General features: G+C 38.2%; 2 protein-coding genes across 12 annotated transcripts in view; one reads left to right on the forward strand and one right to left on the reverse strand.

Moving 5' to 3' along the window:
* Window positions 1–16207, reverse strand: part of KLHL28 (kelch like family member 28) — a 43113-nt gene extending 26906 nt beyond the window's left edge. Inside the window, exons 1-2 of one of the 5 annotated variants that reach the window (XM_064570986.1) lie at window positions 16014–16207; window positions 15247–15359 (exon numbers count right to left, since the gene is read on the reverse strand). The gene's annotated coding sequence lies outside the window, so the exon portion shown is untranslated. Of the gene's footprint in view, window positions 1–5544; window positions 6371–15246; window positions 15360–15934 lie in introns of those variants that run through there. The other 4 variants (XM_064570987.1, XM_045900765.2, XM_054513690.2 and 1 more) reach the window with 4 other exon arrangements.
* Window positions 16208–16352: 145 nt separating this feature from the next.
* TOGARAM1 (TOG array regulator of axonemal microtubules 1) overlaps window positions 16353–21585 on the forward strand; it is a 77936-nt gene continuing 72703 nt past the window's right edge. For 3 of the 7 annotated variants that reach the window (XM_045900768.3, XM_045900771.3, XM_045900769.3), the window contains exon 1: window positions 16355–18629. In XM_045900768.3, coding sequence (XP_045756724.1) covers window positions 16587–18629 — 2043 coding nt within the window. In that variant the 5' untranslated portion in view covers window positions 16355–16586. Of the gene's footprint in view, window positions 18630–21585 lie in introns of all 7 variants that reach the window. The other 4 variants (XR_010405163.1, XM_064570985.1, XM_064570984.1 and 1 more) reach the window with 2 other exon arrangements.

Here is a 21585-nt window from a genome sequence, read left to right on the forward strand (position 1 = left end):
TGGAGAAGTGAATTGGAGGCTGTATATGGGGAGACAGACTGCGGTGGGGAGGGAACCTCCATCAGCCAGCTACTGGCAAGTGATTTAGCAGCAGAGCACAAAAACAGAACTTTTAGAAGTCTGTTCTGGTGAGGGACGTACCTCAGGCTGCTAAGCTGGGACAAAACCCTAGCTGGGACAGTGTGGTCTCAGGATCCTTGGGGTCACAGGAAGACTGGGGGTGCCTGAGTGTGGCAGGGCTCCCAGATATCGGAGGGGGGGAAGCTGGCTGCAATCAGTGAACCCAGGAGTGGGCTCTCAGCTCAGGGTTGCCATAAACTGTGGCACAGAGGGGACTGCTCTCTGAGCAGGGGCCCAACAAGCAGCAGAACCGGAGAGACCCCCATTTCCTCCCCCGGGAAGAGTGACACGGGAGCACGCCACAGGAATCTGCAGGATTTGGAGACTCGAAAGGGGGTCACGTGCCTGAGACAGAAATGCTCAGTCACAGGCTGGGTGAGCATGGAGTGCTGCCAGAGACCAGGGAGACAAGAGTGATTGACTGCTTTTCCCTGAGGGCTCACTGAAGAGTGGGGCACCCGGGCCCCATAGATTGGGAGGCCACAATTTTCATTCTCATCCTTTAAAGCTGTGCTGAAAGCTTTCAGGGAACAAAAGCCACATAGAGCAAACCAGAGCATATTTCTTAGCTTGGCCCCCTGGCAAGGGTGGTACAATTCTGCCTGGGGCAAAGACACTTGAGAATCAAGGCGACAGGCCCCTCTCCCAGAAGATCAGCAAGAACATCCAGCCAAGACCAAGTTTACTGATCAATGAGAACTACAAAACTCCACATAGCACATAGAAATCATGACTTTTTCCCCATGATTCCTTACACTTTCAACTTTAATTTTTTAAATTTTCTTTATTTTTTAAAAAATGTTTCTTCCTTCCTTTTTTCAACCGATTTCTTATTTTATCAACTCCTTTTTTAATCTTTTTTTAATTTTCACTTTTACAGTTACATTTCATCCTTTCAATGTATTTAGTTTTATTTTTGCATATACAAGTTTTTCTTTCTTTACAATTTTGAGATGTAGTTTCCTCTAAAACTGACCAAAATACACTCAGGAGATAGTGTATGGCTGTTCTGTTCACTTGTCTGTTTAGATCCCTTCCTTTGTTGTTGTTGTTCTTGGTTTTTTGCTTTTGTTTTTTCTTGTCTTTTAATTTCCATTTTTGTTACATTCTACCCTTTCATTGTATTTAATTTTATTTTTGTACATATATAAGCTTTTCCTTCTTTACAATTTTGGGACCTAGTTTTCTGAAAAACAGACCAAAATACACACAGAAATGTATTGCTCTATTCTGCACACCTGACTGTTTATATTCCCCCCCCCCCCCGCAGCCCCCCCCACCAGGTTTCCGATCTCTTCTGATTTGTTTCGTGTATATTTCTCTGGGGTTGTTGTTGCCATTTTACTATTTTGTTCTCTCATTCCTCTATTTTTCCCTGGACAGAATGACAAGATGGAAAAACTCACCTCAAAAAAGAGAATAAGAGGCAGTACTGACTGCCAGGAACCTAATGAATATGGACATTAGTAAGATGTTAGAAATAGAGTTCAGAATAACGATTATAAAGATAGTAGCTGGGCCTGGGACGCCTGGGTGGCTCAGTTGGTTGAGTGTCTGCCCTCCACTCAGGTCATGATCTCAGGGTCCTGGGATCAAGTCCCACATTGGGCTCCTCGAGAAGCCTACTTCTCCCTCTGCCTGCAGCTCCCCCCCGCTTTTGTGCTGTCTGACAAATAAATAAAATTAAAAAAAAAAAAAGATACTGGCTGGGTCTGAAAAAAGCATAGAAGACACTAGAGAATCCCTTTCTGGAGAAATAAAAGAACTAAAAATCTAACCAAGTAGAAATCAAAAAGACTATTAATGAGATGCAATAAAAAATGGAGGCTCTAACTGCTACGATAAATGAGGCAAAAGAGAGAATTAGTGATATAGAAGACCAATGATGGAGAATAAAGAAGCTAAGAAAAAGAGAGATAAACAACAACTGGATCACAAGAGGAAAATTCGAGAGACAAGTGATACCATAAAGTGGAACAATATTAAAATAATTGGGATCCCAGAAGAAGAGGAAAGAGAGAGAGGGGCAGAAGGTATAGTGGAGCAGATTATAGCAGAGAACTTCCCTAATCTGGAGAAGGAAACGGGCATCAAAATCCAGGAGGCACAGAGAACTCCCCTCAAAATCAATAAAAATAAGTCAACACCCGGACATGGAATAGTGAAACTTACAAATCTCAGAGACAAAGAAAAAATCCTGAAAGCAGCTGGGGATAAGAGATTGGTAACCTACAAGGGTAAAAACATTAGATTGGCAGCAGACCTATCCACCCAGCCGTGGCAGGCCAGAAAGGACTGGCATGATATATTCAGAGCACTAAATGAGAAAAATACGCAGCCAAGAATACTTTATCCAGCTAGGATGTCATTCAAAATAGAAGGAGTGATGAAAAGCTTCCAGGACAAATAGAAATTAAAATAATTTGTGATGACCAAACCAACCTTATAGAAAAGGGGTCCTCTAAGCAAAGAGAGAACCCAAAAGTAACATAAACCAGAAAGGAAGAGAGACAATATAAAGTAACAGTCACCTTACAGGCAATACAATGGCACTAAATTCATATCTTTCAATAGTTACTCTGAATGTAAATGGGCTAAATGCCCCAATCAAAAGACAAAGGGTATCAGACTGGATAAAAAACTAAGACCCACTGAAATGCTATCTGCAAGAGAGTCATTTTAGACCCAAAGACACCTCCAGATTTAAAGTGAGGGGGTGGAAAACCATTTATCATGCTAATGGACATCAAAAGAAAGCTGGGGTGGCAATCCTTTTATCAGACAAATTAGATTTCAAACCAAAGACTGTAATAAGAGATGAGGAAGGACACTATATCATAATTAAAAGGTCTATTCAACAAGAAGATCTAACAATTGTAAATATTTGTTTACTAACTTGGGAGCAGCCAATTATATAAGCCAATTAATGACAAAATCAAAGAAACACATCGACAACAATACAGTAATAGTAAGGGACTTTAACACACCCCTGCAAAGGAGAGATCATCTAAGGAGAAGATCAAAAAGGAAATAAGGGATTTGAATGACACACTGGACCAGATGGGCTTCACAGATATATTCAGAACATTCTATCCCAAAGCAAAAGAATACACATTCTTCTCGAGTGCACATGGAACATTCTCCAGAATAGATCACATCCTGGGTCACAAATCAGGTCTCAACTGGTACTAGAAGATTGGGATCATTTTCTGCATATTTTTGGACCACAATGCTTTGAAACTAACTCAATCACAAGAGGAAAGCTGGAAAGAACTCAAATACATGGAGGCTAAAGAGCATCCTAATAAAGAATGAATGGGTCAACCAGGAAATTAAAGAAGAATTTTAAAAAATCCACGGAAACAAATGAAAATGAAAACACAATTGTTCAAAATCTTTGGGATGCAGTAAAGGCAGTCCTAAGAGGGAAGCATATAGCAATACAAGCCTTTTTCAAGAAACAAGAAAGGTCTCAAACATACAACCTAACTCTATACCTAAAAGAGCTGGAGAAAGAACAACAAATAAAGCCTAAACCCTGCAGGAGAAGAGAAATGATAAAGATTAGAGCAAAAGTCAATGAAATAGAAACCAAAAGAATAGTAGAACAGATCAATGAAAGTGGGAGCTGGTTCTCTGAAAGAATTGGTAAGACTGATAAACCCCTGGCCAGACTTATCAAAAAGAAAAGAGAAAGGACCTAAATAAATAAAATCATGAATGAAAGAGGAGAGATCACAACCAACACAGAAGAAATACAAACAATTATAAGAACATATTATGAGCAACTATATGCCAACAAATTAGGCAATCTGGAAGAAATGGATGCATTCCTAGAGATGTATAAACTACCAACACTTAACCAGGAAGAAATAGAAAACCTCAACAGATCATAACCCGCAAGGAAATCGAAGCAGTAATCAAAAATTCCCCAACAAATAAGAGCTCAGGACCACATGGCTTCCCAGGGGAATTCTACCAAACATTTAAAGAAGAATTAATACCTATTCTTCTGACACTGTTTCAAAAAATCAAAATGGAAGGAAAACTTCCAAACTCTATGAGGCCAGTATTACCTTGATCCCAAAACCAGACAAAGACCCCACCAAAAAGGAGAATTACAGACCAATATCCCTGATGAACATGGATGCAAAAATTCTCATCAAAATACTATAGCCAATAAGATCCAACAGTACATTAAGAGGATTATTCACCATGACCAAGTGGGATTTATTCCTGGGCTGCAAGGTTGGTTCAACATCCACAAATCAATCAATATGATACACTACATAAATAAAAGAAAGGACAAGAACTATATAATCCTCTCAATAGACTCAGAAAAAACATTGGACAAAGTACAGCATCCTTTCTTGATCAAAATTCTTCAGAGTGTAGGGATAGAGGATACATACCTCAATATCATAAAAGCCATCTATGAAAAACCCACAGCGAATATGCCTCTCAATGGGGAAAAACTGAGAGCTTTTCCCCTAAGGTCAGGAACAAGGCAGGGACGTCCACTATCACCACTGCTATTCAACATAGTACTAGAAGTCCTAGCCTCAGCAATCAGAAAACAGAAAGAAATAAAAGGCATCCGAAGTGGCAAAGAAGTCAAACTTTCACTCTGCAGATGACATGATACTTTATGTGGAAAACCCAAAAGACTCCACCCCTAAAATTGCTACAACTCATACAGGAATTCGGCAGAGTGGCAGGATATAAAATCAATGCACAGAAATCAGTTGCATTTCTCTACATCAACAATGAGCCAGAAGAAAGAAAAATTAAGGCGTCGATCCCATTTACAATTGCACCCAAAACCGTAAGATACCTAGGGATAAATCTAACCAAAGAGGCAAAGGATCCGTACTCAGAAAACTATAGGATACTCATGAAAGAAATTGAGGAAGACACAAAGAAATGGAAAAACGTTCCATTCTCAAGGATTGGAAGAACAAATACTGTTAAAATGTCTATGCTACCTACTGCAATGTACAGATTCAATGCAATCCCTATCAAAATACCATCAACTTTTTTCACAGAACTGGAACAAATAATCCTAAAATTTGTATGGAACCAGAAAAGACCCCGAATAGCCAAAGTAATTTTGAAAAAGAAAACCAAAACTGGTGGCATCACAATTCTGTACGTCAAGCTCTATTACAAAGCTATAATCATCAAGACAGTATGGTACTGGCACAAAAACAGACACACAGATTAGTGGAACAGAATAGAGAACCCAGAAATGGACCCTCAACACTATGGTCAACTATCTTCAGCAAAGCAGGAAAGAATATCTAATGGAAAAAAAGCTTCTTCAACAAATGGTGTTAGGAAAATTGGACAGCCATATGCAGATGATTGAAACTGGACCATTTCCTTAAACCATACACAAAAATAGAGTCAAAATGGATGAAATACCTAAATGTGAGATAGGAATCCATCAAAATCCTAGAGCAGAACACAGGCAGCAACCTCTCTTCAACCTCTCTTCGACCTCAGCTGCAGCAACTTCTTGCTAGACACATCTCCAAAGGCAAGGGAAACAAAGGCAAAAATGAACTACTGGGACTTCATCAAAATAAAAAGCTTTTGCACAGCAAAGGAAACAGTCAACAAAACCAAAAGGCAACGGACAGAATGGGAGAAGACATTTGCAAATGACATATCAGATAAAGGGCTAGTATCCAAAATCTATAAAGAACTTGTCAAACTCAACACCCAAAGAATAATCCAATCAAGAAATGAACAGAAGACATGAACAGACATTTCTGCAAAGAAGACATCCAAATGGCCAAGAAACACATGAAAAAGTGCTCAACAGCACTCGGCATCAGGGAAATACAAATCAAAAGCACAATGAGATACCATCTCACACCAGTCAGAATGGCTAAAATTAACAAGTGAGGAAATGACAGATGTTGGTGAGGACGCGGAGAAAGGGGAACCCTCCCACACTGTTGGTGGGAATGCAAGCTGGTGCAGCCACTCTGGAAAACAGTATGGAGGTTCCTCAAAAAGTTGAAAATAGAGCTACCCTAAGTCCCAGCAATTGCACTACTGGGTATTTACCCCGAAGATACAAATGTAGTGATCTGAACGGGTATCTGCACCCCAATGTTTACAGCAGCATTGTCCACAATAGCCGAACTATGGAAGAGCCCAGATGTTCATCGGCAGATGAATGGATAAAGATGTGGTACACACACACACACACACACACACACACACAATGGAATATTATGCAGCCATCATAAAATGAAATCTTGCCATTTGCAACGACATGGATGGAACTAGAGGGTATTACACAGGGTGAAACAAAGCAGAGAAAGAGAATTATCATATGTTCTTATTGATATGTGGAATGTAAGAAGCAAGGCAGAGGATCATAGGGGAAGACAGGAAAAAATGAAACAAGACGAAACCAGAGAGGGAGACAAACCATAAGAGCCTCTTAATCATAGGAAAGAAGCTGAGGGTTGCTGGAGGGGAGAGGGAGTGGAGAGATGGAGTAACTGGGTGATGGACATTGGGGAGGGTATGTATTATAATGAGCACTGGGTATTATATAAGACTGATGAATTACAGACCTGTACCCCTGAAACAAATAGATTATATGTTAATTAATTGAATTTAAATAAATATAAAAAAGAAATATTGAGAATAAAGTTTAAGTAAAGAGATAATACTTTTAATGCTTAACCAAAACAACTCAAACTAAAAACTTTAAAAGGGCAGGGTAAAAATAGGGAACTTAAAATGAATTACACTGGAGGTCTGTTATAACATCATTCTTAAAATTTTTAATTTGACCCCTTTCCTCTCTGAAGAAATCTGACTTAAGAGAAATTCACAAAACTTTAACTTTTTTTAGAAGTTTAAAACAATGGTTCTCAAAATATGATCCTTGTACCACCAGCATCAACATCACCTGGGATCTGCTAGCAACGCAAATTCTTGAGCCCAGCCACACATCTAAGAAATCAGAAACTACACAGACAGGAAGGGGCAGCAATATGTTTTTTAAGCCCTCCAGGCAACTGATATGCCATGCTAATGTTTGAGAACCAGTTAAAATATTGCCAGCACAAGTGTAACTGCTAAAAAATTATCCTACGTCATACCGTTAACTCCTTCAAAATTACGAATTACAACTGTGAGTATATTTGGTTCAGCTATTTACCTTTAAATAGCTAAAAATAACTCAAAGAAGCAATAACTGGTAATTTTTAAAACCTCACTTTTGAAAGTTTACATTGACAATTTCATCTCAGTAACAGCCTTGTGCAGAAGGAAAAGTAAATCATGGAAAACAGGAAAGAAAAGTGAGCAAAAGTATGAATTTTAGAACCAGAGAGATTTGAGTTCAAGTCTACATTTGACTAGTTAATAGCTATATACTTTGGGCAAATCATTTATCCTTGACTTGAACTTTGTCATTTTTGGAAAATTTGTTATTGTGGATTAAACAGAATGTTTGGTTTGGAGAAACAGACCAATGGAGAAGAATTAAAATACCGAAACAGATCATTTAGCATATGCAAATTTAGCTTATGATAAAGGCAGTATCTCAAAATCAGTGAGGAAAACAGGGCTTTTAAATAAATATGTTAGAATAACTAAACAGCCTTATAAAAAATAGATAAAATTAGACCCCTTTCACAAATCTACACCAGGATAAATTCTTAATGCATCAGAGGTATAAATGTAAAAAAGTGAAGTCATACAACATATTTTATTAAAATAACAGGATGAATTCCTCTGTAACCAAGATTAGAAATAATTTCTTAACTATGATACAAAACCCAGAAGCATAAGTGAAAAGACAGATCAAGTTGATTACCTTACAAAGCTTTGACTAGCTACAATACTTTGACTAAAGAAATCATAAGCAAAGGAGAAATATGAGATTGAGAAAAATATCTGCAACATATGTAAAATACATATTAGAGTATGTATAACATTTCTAAAATACCCTAGCCCTATGGGAAATATAGGCTAAAAAAATGAACAGCTAGATAAAAAATGCAAATGGTTCTTAACTATATGAAAAATCACTCAACTTCACTTATGATCAAATAGATTAAAACAAGTTAATAGTGCTTTCTTGGCAATACACTCTTTTGGTACTACTGTGAGAAACAGGCACTCTCACACATTGCTGTGTAAATATTAAACGATATAAGAAAGACGTCTAGAGGTAAATCTGGAAAGTCTAGCAAAATAACATCTGCATTTACCCTTTGACCCAACAATCTGACTTCTAAGAATATATTCAAGATACGCAATGGCAAAAAATATATAATGACAACTGCAAAAAGCTAGTAATTGCTTGAGGGACTAAGATGTAACTGACCAAGAATTTTAAAACAACTCTAATGTCCACCAACAAAAGAAAGGAAAAAACTATGAAAAAAACTATGTATGACATACCATAAAATGGAGTGGTATGCAGCTGTGGAAAAAGAATGAGGAATCTCTGTACATACAGCTCTAGAGGGATCTCCCTGATCCAAGCAAGGAAGAGAAGTATGCATATAGTATGTCACCATGTATCCAAGGGGAAGTTACAAGTATACGGGTTCACTTATATTAAAAAACAAAGGAAATATTAAATATTTTTTAAAAGGGTATCTACAGAAGGAGGGAGGGCACGGAGTAGAGGGGATAGATAGAAGCTAGACATCACAAATATATCCCATTTTATAGATTTGTCTGGGGAATCAGGAAAGTATTTTACATAATTATAAAACAAAATTAAATCTTAAAAACACAATCCACAAGAAACTTGAAAATAAAAGGAAGCAAAGGAACCCAATGTTTATCTAATTAGTGGCCTAACCATACCATTCCAAATAACTTTATAACAGTAATTTGATGGGTCTGTTACTAGTGGGATATGCCCTAAAACAAAACAAAAAAAACCTTATGCTATTTTCAGTAATCACATTATTGGTAAAAGTCTTATTTGTATTCTGAAACTGTTATGTGTGCACTGCAAACTGTTATGTGTGCATTGCATAATTACTTGGCATTTCTAATATCATCATCCCTAGGGTCACTGTGATCTGTAATTCTCAGTAGGGGAGAAAAGAGATAAAGATGTAAGACTAAGATATTAAATATAAACCTTGTACTCTGATTTTGAATAAAAAGTATAAGAGGGAATAAATCTATATACAGAAACATTAATTATATGTACTAGTATATACTTTATGTATATAACAGAAAATGCATATGAGATATACAAATGTATAAAAATATATGCATTATTTTAAGGAAAAAGTTAATTACATTTACTGAAAAGGGCTAGGAACTACGACCAACCCAGTAGTAAGGAGCACTTCTACCATCCAGATGTGGTCCCTAAATATCATTCCCCCTCAAGGGACCAGAACTCCTTGTACAAATGGCTGATTCAAGGCTTGGGCACAAAATATCAAGATAAATTTGGAATTTTTACATACTAGATAGCAAGAAAGCTATGAGTGACAACTAAGGTTATAAAAAACAGGAGCCAAGTTGAATAGGCTATCACTAGTTAAAGATGGGACAAAGTGAATATCAATAACTGCAACTGATTAAGACATATCAGATATGCTTAAATCCATGAGTCCAGGGACATCTGGGTGGCTCAGTCAGTTAAGTGTCTGCCTTTGGCTCAGGGCATGATCCCAGGGTCCTGGGATGGAGTCCTGCATCGGGTTCCTTGCACAGCAGGGAGCCTGCTTTTCCCTCTGCCTGCCTGCTGCTCCCCCTGCTTGTGCTCTCTTTCTCCAACAAATAAATAAATAAAATCTTAAAAACAAATAAATAAATCCATGAGTCCATAATGATAATACAATTATCGCAATTTAAAGAAAGTCCTAATTCATCACCACTGGAGGATGCTAATAAACCAATTTATTATTTGATACCTAGTAAATAAAGGGAAAGAATCGATCATTTATCACGTCTTTCTGATACTAACTGTGCTACTGAGGTACCAAATACATGAGGAGAAGTTTCTTTTCATAAAAGTACTCCAGTTAATAAAGAAGGGATGATAAAGTGTCACCATTTTACAATCTTAATGAATAAATGTAGGTATTGATCAAAAGTATTGATTATGAAGGGCTACTAATATCACAAAAAGAGAGACAACCAGACATCAGGACCTTTTGATAGAAGACCATAACATCAACTATGGATATTCTTGAACTCCCCAGCCCCCCAAACACCAAAATCAAACATGCAGTCAACAATCTAGATCCAACTATTAATTTACAAGAAATACAGAGAACAGAAGCAGCATGTTAAACTGTAACAGAAGGATGCAATCAGCAAAAATATCCTGACTGTGAGAAACATTATGGAATAACCTAGATGCTTGCACAAATAAACCGAAAGAAATTAAAAGAAAGAGAATGGACATACAGATCAAAATAAAGTTGAAAGACATATCAAACAAACATAACTTGTGACTGTGTAAGTGTGTGTGCATGTGTGCGGACATATGCACACACACCCAGACACATACATTTAGGAGACAACTGGAAATTTGTAAACTAACTAGATTATTCATTGTATTAACTAATCACCATTGCTGAAAAAATGATACTGTAGTTATGCTTTTAGGAGTTTTTATCTTTTACATACTAAAATATTTGTAGGTAAAATAATATGATATCAGGGGTTTGCTTAAAATAATATGGGATGAGGGGCACTTGGGTGGCTCAGTCAGTTAAGTGTCCGACTCTTGATTTCGGCTCAGGACATGATCTCAAGGTTGTGAGATTAAGCCCCGCGTTGGGCTCCACTCTCAGTGAGGAGTCTGCTTGAGATTCTCTCTCTCTCTCTCCCTTTCCCTGTACCCCCCCCAACACGCATAAGCACGTTCTCTCTAAATAAATAAATAAATAAATAAATAAATAAATAAATAAATAAATAAAATAGTTTTAAAAATAATATAGGATGAGTAAGTGGAGATGTAGATGATGTCATGAGTTGCTAACTGTTGAAGCTGGGTGACAGGTATGTGAGGGTTTATGATATTATTGTTTTTGCATGTTTTTGAAATTTTGCACAGAAAAAAAAAGAATGTATATATAGGGCACTAAACTTGGCATAAGAATTAGAGATGAAGAATCTTAAGTTCAGAGAGTTTAAATGAATTAACAAAGATCATACAAGTAGTAAGAGATGTTACTGGGAATATAATGTTTTCTTAATCTTAGAACAATGTTCTGTATACATTACATTAAAAAAATTTCAATGCTGAACAGTACAGACCTGTAAAAAATATTTACTGAACCAATTTATAATTGTTGCCACTCCTGAGAAAATTATTCTATAAAGAGTTACTTGGAAGACCTTTGACTGACAAAATAGGCCAGTTACTGTTCTAAGCTTTGTACATGTATTAACTCCTTTCATCCTCAGAATAACACCATGAGATAGGTACTGTTGTTGTTATTATTACTCTTATTTTATAAAGTAATCTGAGGCACAGAGAAATTAGGCCCAGACAAGATTTAAACCTTGGAATGCTGTCTCCAGAGTTCTTTATGTTATAAAGCTTCACTTACAAATTCATAATTTCTTAACCTTATTAAAGTTTTAACTCAAACAAGAATCTAAAAAATTGCAGGACAGAAACTTAAAAATAGATCACATACAAGTATACACACATATAAAATATATACACATACTATGTAGATCAGCTACAAAAGTATGTTAGGGCTTGAAAATGAAATACAGAGGGATCTATGGAACAATATTCCCTTCTGTTACTTATATAATGGCAGCATTCTTGTTACATAAATATGCACAGTATAAAGACAATATTAGATAAAATCAAACTTTCCATAGTCTACAGCAGCTTCATAATTTTAGGTGCTGAAACAAAGCTAATAAAGGTCAGGCTATGAGTTTAGTAACTACTTAACTGACACCTAAGCTACAAAACAGTGGTGCTGAAATCAATTGGGAGGCAGTTATCTGCTACAATGAGAGCAAATAAATGGTTATGAGAAATAAGAATTGTTAAAAAAAAAACCCAAACACACTTATACTTTGTTGTAAAAAGTGTGATTTATAAAACTTAGAGTATTTTATCAGATCAGTTCTTTTCTTAAATTTCTTTCCCACAGTTCAACTCTCCTCACAGAAGAATTCAATTAACGATGGCATACTATTTTATCAGTGGGCCTAAGAACAAGTTGGCATATTTTCCTGTTCTCTGAGATTGTCTTTCATTATATCTGGAGAAACAAAAGTAAAATTAGAAGCCCACTATAATATGAATATTATTATCATGAAGTCAGAAATAATACAAAAGAAAGTCCTCAAAGCCTTTTTTACATCCAGCAAAAACTGTAAGTTACATAATTAATCCGTCCACTGAAAAACTGGTTGCAATGAAAGTGAAATCCTGTGAACTTACACAGATTAGTACCAGAAATGCAACAAAAATTGGATCTTTGTTTAAAATTATAGTTTTGACTCAGAAATGCACAGTGGCTTTGAAACATAAACCTAAATAAATGAAAATGTATCTCTGATATACATCAAGGAAACCTGTTTAATTTCACATATATAAAAATAGACTCACAATTTCTTAACCTTATTGATATTCTGGCTCAAGTAAGAAACTAAAAAATTTCAGAACAGAAACCCAAAAAGGAAGATTAAAATATAAATCATTAAATAACACCTAATAAAATAATTAAATAAATATATAATAAAATAGATGAATGATTAGTAATGGAAAAATCAAATTTTATCCTATAGTTTCAAAGCTCTTCCCCACCAAAACTATTCCAAAGCTCTAAGTAGCTACATTGACTAATTTGTTTTACTTTCTCTGTCCAATTATTTTCCATGGAAACATCCATAACATGTGCTACAGCACAAACACAGATGTAACTTCAAAAAATTGTTGTGAAAATTCAATGAGTCAATATTCATTAAGTATTTACCACCCTGTATGACACAGCAAACAATCAATAAATGGTAGTCTTATCAAGACCTGTTAATAGCACCCTTTCTTTGCATAGCATTTCTTCACAGTAACTTCTTAAACTATACAAAAGTCTTAATAGTTTACAGAATTCACACTGATTTCCAATATTCCTGGATGTCTGTAAAATTTGATTTAAAACACAGAAAAAACTATGGTGGTTCATCTAGCCAATTAATATCTTACCTCTGACTGTGAAAATAAAAGCTGGTGTCAGGGCAATTGTGTTTGTAAGTCCAGCTCAAACAATTAATGTATCAGAAATATTCCTATAATCCATTAATATAACTAAACTTTTTAAAAAGTATTGATATTTTAATTTGTTTTACCTGAATCTGTTATTTTCAATGTATTCTTAATTACAGCTTTTCAACTTTCAAAGGTGTACTATTTTTTTTTAAGATTTTATTTATTTATTTATTTATTTATTTATTTATTTATTTTTAAGATTTTATTTATTTATTTGAGACAGAATGAGAGACAGAGAGCATGAGGGGGAGGAGGGTCAGAGGGAGAAGCAGGCTCCCTGCTGAGCAGGGAGCCCGATGCGGGACTCGATCCCAGGACTCCAGGATCATGACCTGAGCCGAAGGCAGTCGCTTAACCAACTGAGCCACCCAGGCGCCCTTATTTATTTATTTAATTGACAGAGAGAGAGGCACAGCAAGAGAGGGAACACAAGCAGGGGGAGTGGGAGAGGGAGAAGCAGGCTTCCAGCCGAGCAGGGAGCCCGATGCAGAGCTTGATCCCAGGATCCTGGGATTAGGACCCGAGCGCAAGGCAGTCACTTAACCAACTGAGCCACCCAGGCACCCCTCAAAGGTGTACTATTAAACACATAATGTATTCCACTATTCTGGAATTTGATTTAAAAATTTTTATCCTATCTCTACTTATGGCTAAATATAAAAGGGTTTTCTAGTCAATAATTTCCTATAATTCCCTGGATTACTGGAATTCAAGAATAAGTTTTTTTAAATTTGCTTTGTAAAAGAAATAAATAGAATATACATTAAATGAATGAGATATGTCTTCCACAAAATAACCTTAAAGGATAATTAGTAGGATACATGATGTTGATAAGGTCCCATTTCCTAAATAACCACCATGGAGGACAATGCATCTAACAAGTCTTTATCAAAGAAATTAAATGTAACAGATACAAAATAAATTGCAATCTTTAACATAGTGATCTACGGAGCCCTGAGAAAAGGGGTCAAAATGAAGACTCATTTTGCTTTGTTCTAAGAGAAAGGTTGGCTTAAGTATTCACAACCCTTGAAAAGTATTCTCTGTGGAGAAAAGGAGTAATTCTTACGCTTCTACTGTAACTTTGATGATGATATATCATTCAAGACTTTCCAAGTTCCTTTTCTTTGATTTCATGATTACCACACAACCTCCACTTCCCAAGTTCTTCACTACAGCAAAGAGTGCACTGGATTTTTCAACCTGAAAATTCTGATCACTCTAAAGGGTTATCTTCTATTCCAACATAAACTGGCATTCTAATATGTACATTCTAATGTGTACCTCATTCTCTTACTTTTGTTTAGTTTGAGTTGGGTTCCTGAAGCCTGAGTATATATGAGTAAAAATATAAATATGAGTTTCTTACACTGGAAATATGAGAACCAGACAGACATTCCTTTTTACTAATGACTGCTACAATAACCTCTTGGTTTTCACCCCCCGCCCTTAACACTATCCCTATAATTTTTTAAAAATGAAAAAAAAAAGGGGGGGGGTCTACCGAAATAAAGTTAAACAAATTAGGCAGATGCATTTAAACACCAAAATGACTAATTAAAATCAAAACAACAACCTAGAACTGAAACCAAAATATAAGGATGTTTACACAAGCCTCATCTACATTTACTCTATTTCCGAAAGACAAAAAAGAAACCTATGATACTCAAATTGTGCTTTAAGACAACGAACAGAAATTACGTTTGAACTTGCATCACCCAGCAACGTTATTTAATAAGTGGTTTGGCATATGTAACTCAATTATCCTAAGACTTCACTTGCATTTAAACTGCATGAATTGGAGATTTCAAATAATAACTCTGCCTTTTCTCAGTGGGTCATTCAAAGTAATTGTGTATTCCTTCAAAAAATACCTCTTCCACACTTCAAAAAATTCAGCCTCACACCAGACACTCCAGCTCTTCAATTGTGTCCGCTTAAGTTTCATTTACAAAAAGGAGAGGACGCTCACCAATTCACACTTCGCCTAAAACAAAGAAACGTCCATTGTTAGCCCTAAATATACAGGGCAGAATTCTCTTAGGTCCATGATGCCAAGAACTTCAACCGCAAGTGAAATTGTCTTTGCAATCTCGGTTTCCAGGAGACTGAAAGGCTGCAGAGACGCGCAAGGATCCTGCAGGGAGGTTGGGGTGGCAAAGGGTGAGGGAGGAGGGACGGAGTAAGTCTGAGAGGAACTGCATTAGGGGACTTTGAGAACGTATAAGGGAGAGGTGGTGAGATACAGGGAAAAACAGATTTAGTACGTTTTCAAAGATAATTTAAAGTGATGAAAGTAAGGAAAGATGAAAGAAAATCACTGGAGGGTAAGCGAAGTAGGAAAAGGGAAGGGGGGGGAGGCGGAGAGTGTAAGGGCCCCAAAGACCAGAATTTGAAAAAAAGTACGCGAGCTATGAGCTTGGCCTTGGTCCGAATCTCCAGTCAGGGCGCACGGACCGCACTTACTCAGGGCTGTAGAAAGCAACGCATTTACAACGGTAACAAACGCTGCATAAGAAGATGTCGCCTCTCTCCCTGCTAGCTCCCGTTCATTTCTTTTACCTCTTACTGCAGCACCAGCGTCACTCCGGCAAAACTCTGCCAAAGCCTGCGCCGCAGGAGGACAGCAAAAGGAAAATACCTGAGTCCCAGGAATCACGCCGGCAACGACAGGAGGAGGAGTCGTGGACCACTGGAGTCAGGGCAGGATCCTCACTCGTCTCCAGTCAAACCCCGATCCTTTCGGGTGGGGCGGAGATCTTCCGCTCGGAGCGGAAACGTCACTTCCGCCTAGTGCCTTCACCCTTCTTTGACTTCTCTGCTCTGGGTACGTTCTCTACTTTCGTAACGTTCTCACTTCCTTTTCAAGGAACCTGCGGCCTATTCGTCACTTGACGTGGACTACATGACCCAGCATTCACCACGACAGGTTGATTTCCGGGTCAAGAGGCCCACTCTGGGTAGATCACCATGGAAGCCATCGGTTTGGTCACGTGGTGCCCCTGGTTACGCCCGGTGGCTGCTGTGGGGTCTGCGGCTCTGGCAGGGGCCATTTTGCCGAAGGCAGCCTGCCGGGGGCGACTTGGCAGCTAACTGAAGCTGTTCCTTTTCTTCCTCTGCAGCTTGGGGCTTGGAGAGGAACTGGAAGGCTGGGCTCCATCGAGTCCTTCAGAGACGATGGTTTCCTCCAGCCTCTGCCACCTGACGACCCTCCATGGCGGCTGTGCCCTCTGCGCTGCGCCTCCTGCCGCAACTTCCAGCCCTCTGTGCTTGTCGCCTCCAGAGCTGCAATCGTCCTTCCGCCCCAGAGACTGATGATAATCGAGGTGGGGGCACCATGAGAGGCGAGAAAAACTATTGCCGTGGAGCTGCCGGAGACCACAGTTCCTGCCCACCGACACCTTCGCCTCTGGCCTCGACCCTCATGATGCCCGCGGAGGCAATCACAAGTAGTTGGTCTGGGTCTGGAGGCGGTTTGGCAGGGGGAGATGAAGAGGAGACTCGGCTTCTTCAACTCCTCCGGACTGCGCCGGATCCTTCCGAGGCCTTCCAGGCTTTGCAGGCTGCTTTGCCGCGGCGGGGCTGTCGACTCGGCTTCCCCCGACGGAAGGAAGCATTGTATCGGGCCCTGGGCCGAGTGCTTGTGGAAGGAGGTAGTGATGAGAAGCGACTCTGCTTGCAACTCCTCTCGGACGTTCTCCGGGGTCAGGGGGAGGCAGGCCAGCTGGAAGAGGCCTTTAGCTTAGCACTTCTGCCTCAACTAGTTGTCTCCTTACGAGAAGAGAATCCAGCCCTACGGAAAGATGCACTACAGATCCTACATACATGTCTGAAACGTAGTTCTGGACAGGTGCTGAGAACACTTATACAACAAGGACTGGAAAGTACAGATGCCCGGCTTCGAGCTGCCACAGCAGTGCTGTTCCCTATCTTGCTTACTCCTGAGGATTTGTTGTTCAGCCTAGATCTCACCGAGGTAATAATATCCCTAGCCAGAAAGCTTGGCGATCAGGAGGTAGAAGAAGAATCTGAGACTGCTTTCTCTGCACTTCAGCAAATTGGGGAACGACTTGGCCAAGAGAGATTTCAGTCCTATATCTCTCGCTTGCCATCTGCCCTGAGGAGACACTACAATCGCCGCCTGGAGTCCCAATTTGGAAGTCAGGTTCCTTATTATTTGGAACTGGAAGCCTCTGGATTTCCTGAAGATCCTCTCCCCTGTGCAGTGACTCTTTCTAACAGCAATCTTAAATTTGGGATTATTCCTCAAGAGCTGCATTCAAGATTGTTAGATCAGGAAGACTATAAGAACCGGACTCAGGCCGTTGAGGAATTAAAACAGGTGATGGGAAGATTTAATCCTAGTTCTACCCCTCATTCCAGTCTTGTCGGTTTCATTAGCTTGCTCTATAATCTGTTAGATGATTCTAACTTCAAAGTGGTTCATGGCACACTTCAGATCCTGCATTTACTGGTTATTCGCCTTGGAGAGCAGGCACAACAGTTCTTGGGACCAGTTATAGCAGCTTCTGTCAAAGTGTTGGCAGACAACAAATTGGTAATCAAACAAGAATACATGAAAATCTTCCTCAAGCTAATGAAGGAAGTAGGTCCTCAACAGGTGCTTTGTTTACTCCTGGAACATCTCAAACATAAGCATTCCAGAGTGAGAGAGGAGGTAGTGAACATTTGCATCTGCTCCCTCCTGACCTATCCCAGCGAGGATTTTGACTTACCCAAACTGTCTTTTAATCTTGCCCCAGCTCTTATAGATAGCAAACGCAGGGTACGCCAAGCAGCTCTTGAAGCCTTTGCTGTGTTGGCATCGTCCATGGGCTCAGGTAAAACCAGCATCCTTTTCAAAGCTGTGGATACTGTTGAACTACAAGATAATGGAGACGGAGTGATGAATGCTGTGCAGGCCAGATTGGCTAGAAAAACCCTCCCAAGGTTAACAGAACAGGGATTTGTGGAATATGCAATACTTATGCCATCATCTGCCCAGGGTAGGTCAAGCCATCTGGCACATGGAGCAGATACAGACTGGCTCTTGGCTGGTAACAGAACTCAGAGTGCACACTGTCACTGTGGAGACCACATAAGGGACAGCATGCAAATTTATGGATCTTACAGTCCAACTATCTGTACCCGAAGGGTATTAAGTGCAGGAAAAGGAAAAAATAAATTGCCATGGGAAAATGAGCAGCCTGGAGTCTTGGGAGAAAACCAGACCTCCAATTCCAAGGACATAGAACAGGTATGCATGCATCTTTTCTAATTGCCTTGAATTGAAACTAGAGAGAATTTAAAATGAAAATGGCCTGTAATGACTTAAGGGTGAGGCTGCTTTAGGATTGTTATGCTTTGTTTTTAATTTGGTTTGATTGGTGATGTGGATATCTATTATAATGGTACAGATCACGTAGGAACATTTAATAGGCTTACTGCTTGATGGATTTCATTGAATTTGAGGTACAATATGATAGTGACAATACCTGGATTTCAGTTTTGGCCTGTCAATTTGGCATATTGGTTATCTCATCCATACAACAAACTCTGAATATATAGTACATGTCAGATAAAGAGCTAAGTTCTAGTAATGAAGATGAGGCTGGTTCCATGTTTAGGGAGGTCAGACCTGTAAACGGACAGTATCAAATTTGTTAAGGGTTGAATTAGAAATATAGCCTGTGGGAATATGAAAAAAGAAAAAATAATTTCACTAGAAAAGTTTAAAAAGCCTTCTAAGAAGTGTGACATCTGAACTGATTTCCCCCCAAAGTTTTTATTTTGAAAATTGCAAATCTATAGATGACTTAAAAGAATTGTACAATGAATATCCATCTACTACTACTATATTTACCAGATGTCATCTTGCCATATATGCTTCATATTTACTGAACCATCTGAAGGCAAGTGCAAATATCTTGATATTTCCTTCCTAAGTATTTCCACATTTATCATCTAAGAACTGCATTTTCCTTTATCACATTATTACACACCTCAGAAAATCAATAATAATTCAGTAATATCTAATATATAGTCTGTATTTATATTTCTCCAATTGTCCCTTAAAAAATATTTTATAGTATTTGTTTTACTTTTATCATCCAGGTTCCAATCAAGGTTCATGTAGTTAATATGTCTTTTATCTAGAACAATATGCCTACTGGTTTGTTTCTTTGTTTTTTTTCATGACATTGACTTATTTGAAGAATTTGGTGCTAGTTGTATAGAATTTTCTATATTTCTTAATTTATCTGATTGTTTCTTTTTGATTACATTCAAGATAAACAGTTTTAGCAAAACTCTTACATAGGACATGTAGTGAACTTCACATGACGTCACATTAGGAGACATAATATCAGGTTGTCCCGCTACTGGTGAGCTAAATTTTACCACTTGGTTAAGGTAGTGATAACCAGATCACTCTATTGTAAGGTTTATCTTCCTCTTTATAATTAGCACATGATCTTCAGGCTGATACTTTGAGACCTCATGAATAATCCAACAACCTTTCAACCACTGTCATTAGCATCCAATAATGATCCTTACCTATTCCATTTATTACATCCAGGGCTGCAAAGAAAGGGTATCTATTATTTTTATTCTTACATTCTATATTTGTTATCTGGCATTCTTTTTTGTTCTGTATTAAATACATCAGTATTCCTTTTGATGCTAAAATTGGCTCAAAGTTGACCAGTGGCCGATTCTTAATGTCCTTTGAGATGACTCTTTAGTCTTTGAACACTTCCTTACATACAGGATCCCAGGCTTACCTTGTACCTTTTTTGTGCCAGATCTGAAATCAGCCGTTTTTTCAAGAGCACCAAAACTGCTTTTTTAGTTAAGAGTAGAATTTAAAAACCAAAGTCTAGATATAAATGTACTCATTGCTATTGTTTACCATTGTGGATTGGTCCTTTCAGTGGATGGAACCAGGGGGTACCTTTTTTTTTTTTTTTTTTAATCATATTGATACTTCCAATTCAAATCCAGCACTACAGGGCTTTTCCTCATCTTCCTTTGGTATATATATATATATATATATATCTATCTATCTATCTCCCTTCTCCCACAGTAAAACCCTGGTTCCCAGTGTCTGTCATATTCATGTACTGTATCCTATAATACACACAAAAATAATTACTACACCAATAGCATAGCAGCTAACTACCTAAAAGGTCAAGATTTCTTTGCAGTTCTTTTTCTGCTTAGAATCATCCCACAGTGTTTTATTTTCAAACTCTTCTTAAATTAATTGTTTTCTGGGTGATTATGATTTAAATGGTATGATAAAAGATGAATAGGAGTTTTGCTAAGTGTAGATGGATCCTGGTGAATTTCAGATGGCGGGAATATCTTTATTCACTAGGAGGGGCACCTGGGTGGCTCAGTTGGTTAAGCGTCTGCCTTTGGCTCAGGTCATGATCCTAGTGTCCTGGGACTGAGCCCCACATTGGGCTCCCTGCTCAGCGAGGAGGGGCTCTGTTTTTCCCTCTCCTTCTGCCCGCCCCCTCCACTCATGCTCTCTCTCTCTCAAATAAATAAATAAAATCTTAAAAAAATAGAGACTGCCTTCTGAAAGGACTTAGCAAATTAATAAGAAATGGTGATTTTCTGCACAGCTGAGACTGGTGGGAGGTAGCAGAAGATGATACTAGATACATAATCTAGTTATATGGTTATTCTTGTGTATTGTAAACATTACCTGGCAGTGAATGGTTTTCTGTGAGCATTGATCTTAACACTGCTTGTTCTGTGTCAAATCTAAAGTGTTAGTGTATGATGATTCTGGTGCTAGCCAAAGTACCAAGAATCTGAAATTAAGTGCGTTTTTTAAATTCCAGTGTAGACATATGTTGCTTTTAAAAGATGGAACTTAATCCCAGAAATTAAGTTCTACTTTCTTGCTCATAAATGGTTTGTAGAAGAACTACACTGAAATTTATCTTGAGGACAGGGATTAAATATTTAAATGTTTGTAAGTATGCTGTTTTTGAAGTATATATATTTTTATTTTTTTGAAAGATTTTATTATTTGAGAGAGAGAGAGAGAGAGAGCGAGCATGAGGAGGGGGAGGGGCAGAGAGAGAGGGAGAAGCAGACTCCCCATTGAACAGGGAGCCCGGGACCCCAGGATCACAACCTAAACCAAAGGCAGATGCTTAACCGACTGAGCCACCCAGGCTCCCCAAAGTATATATATA

This window comes from Mirounga angustirostris, unplaced genomic scaffold, assembly GCF_029215605.1.
Source record: "Mirounga angustirostris isolate CCGP_5_RB_7025 unplaced genomic scaffold, mMirAng1.0.hap1 SCAF_9, whole genome shotgun sequence".
NCBI classification, from domain to species: domain Eukaryota; kingdom Metazoa; phylum Chordata; class Mammalia; order Carnivora; family Phocidae; genus Mirounga; species Mirounga angustirostris.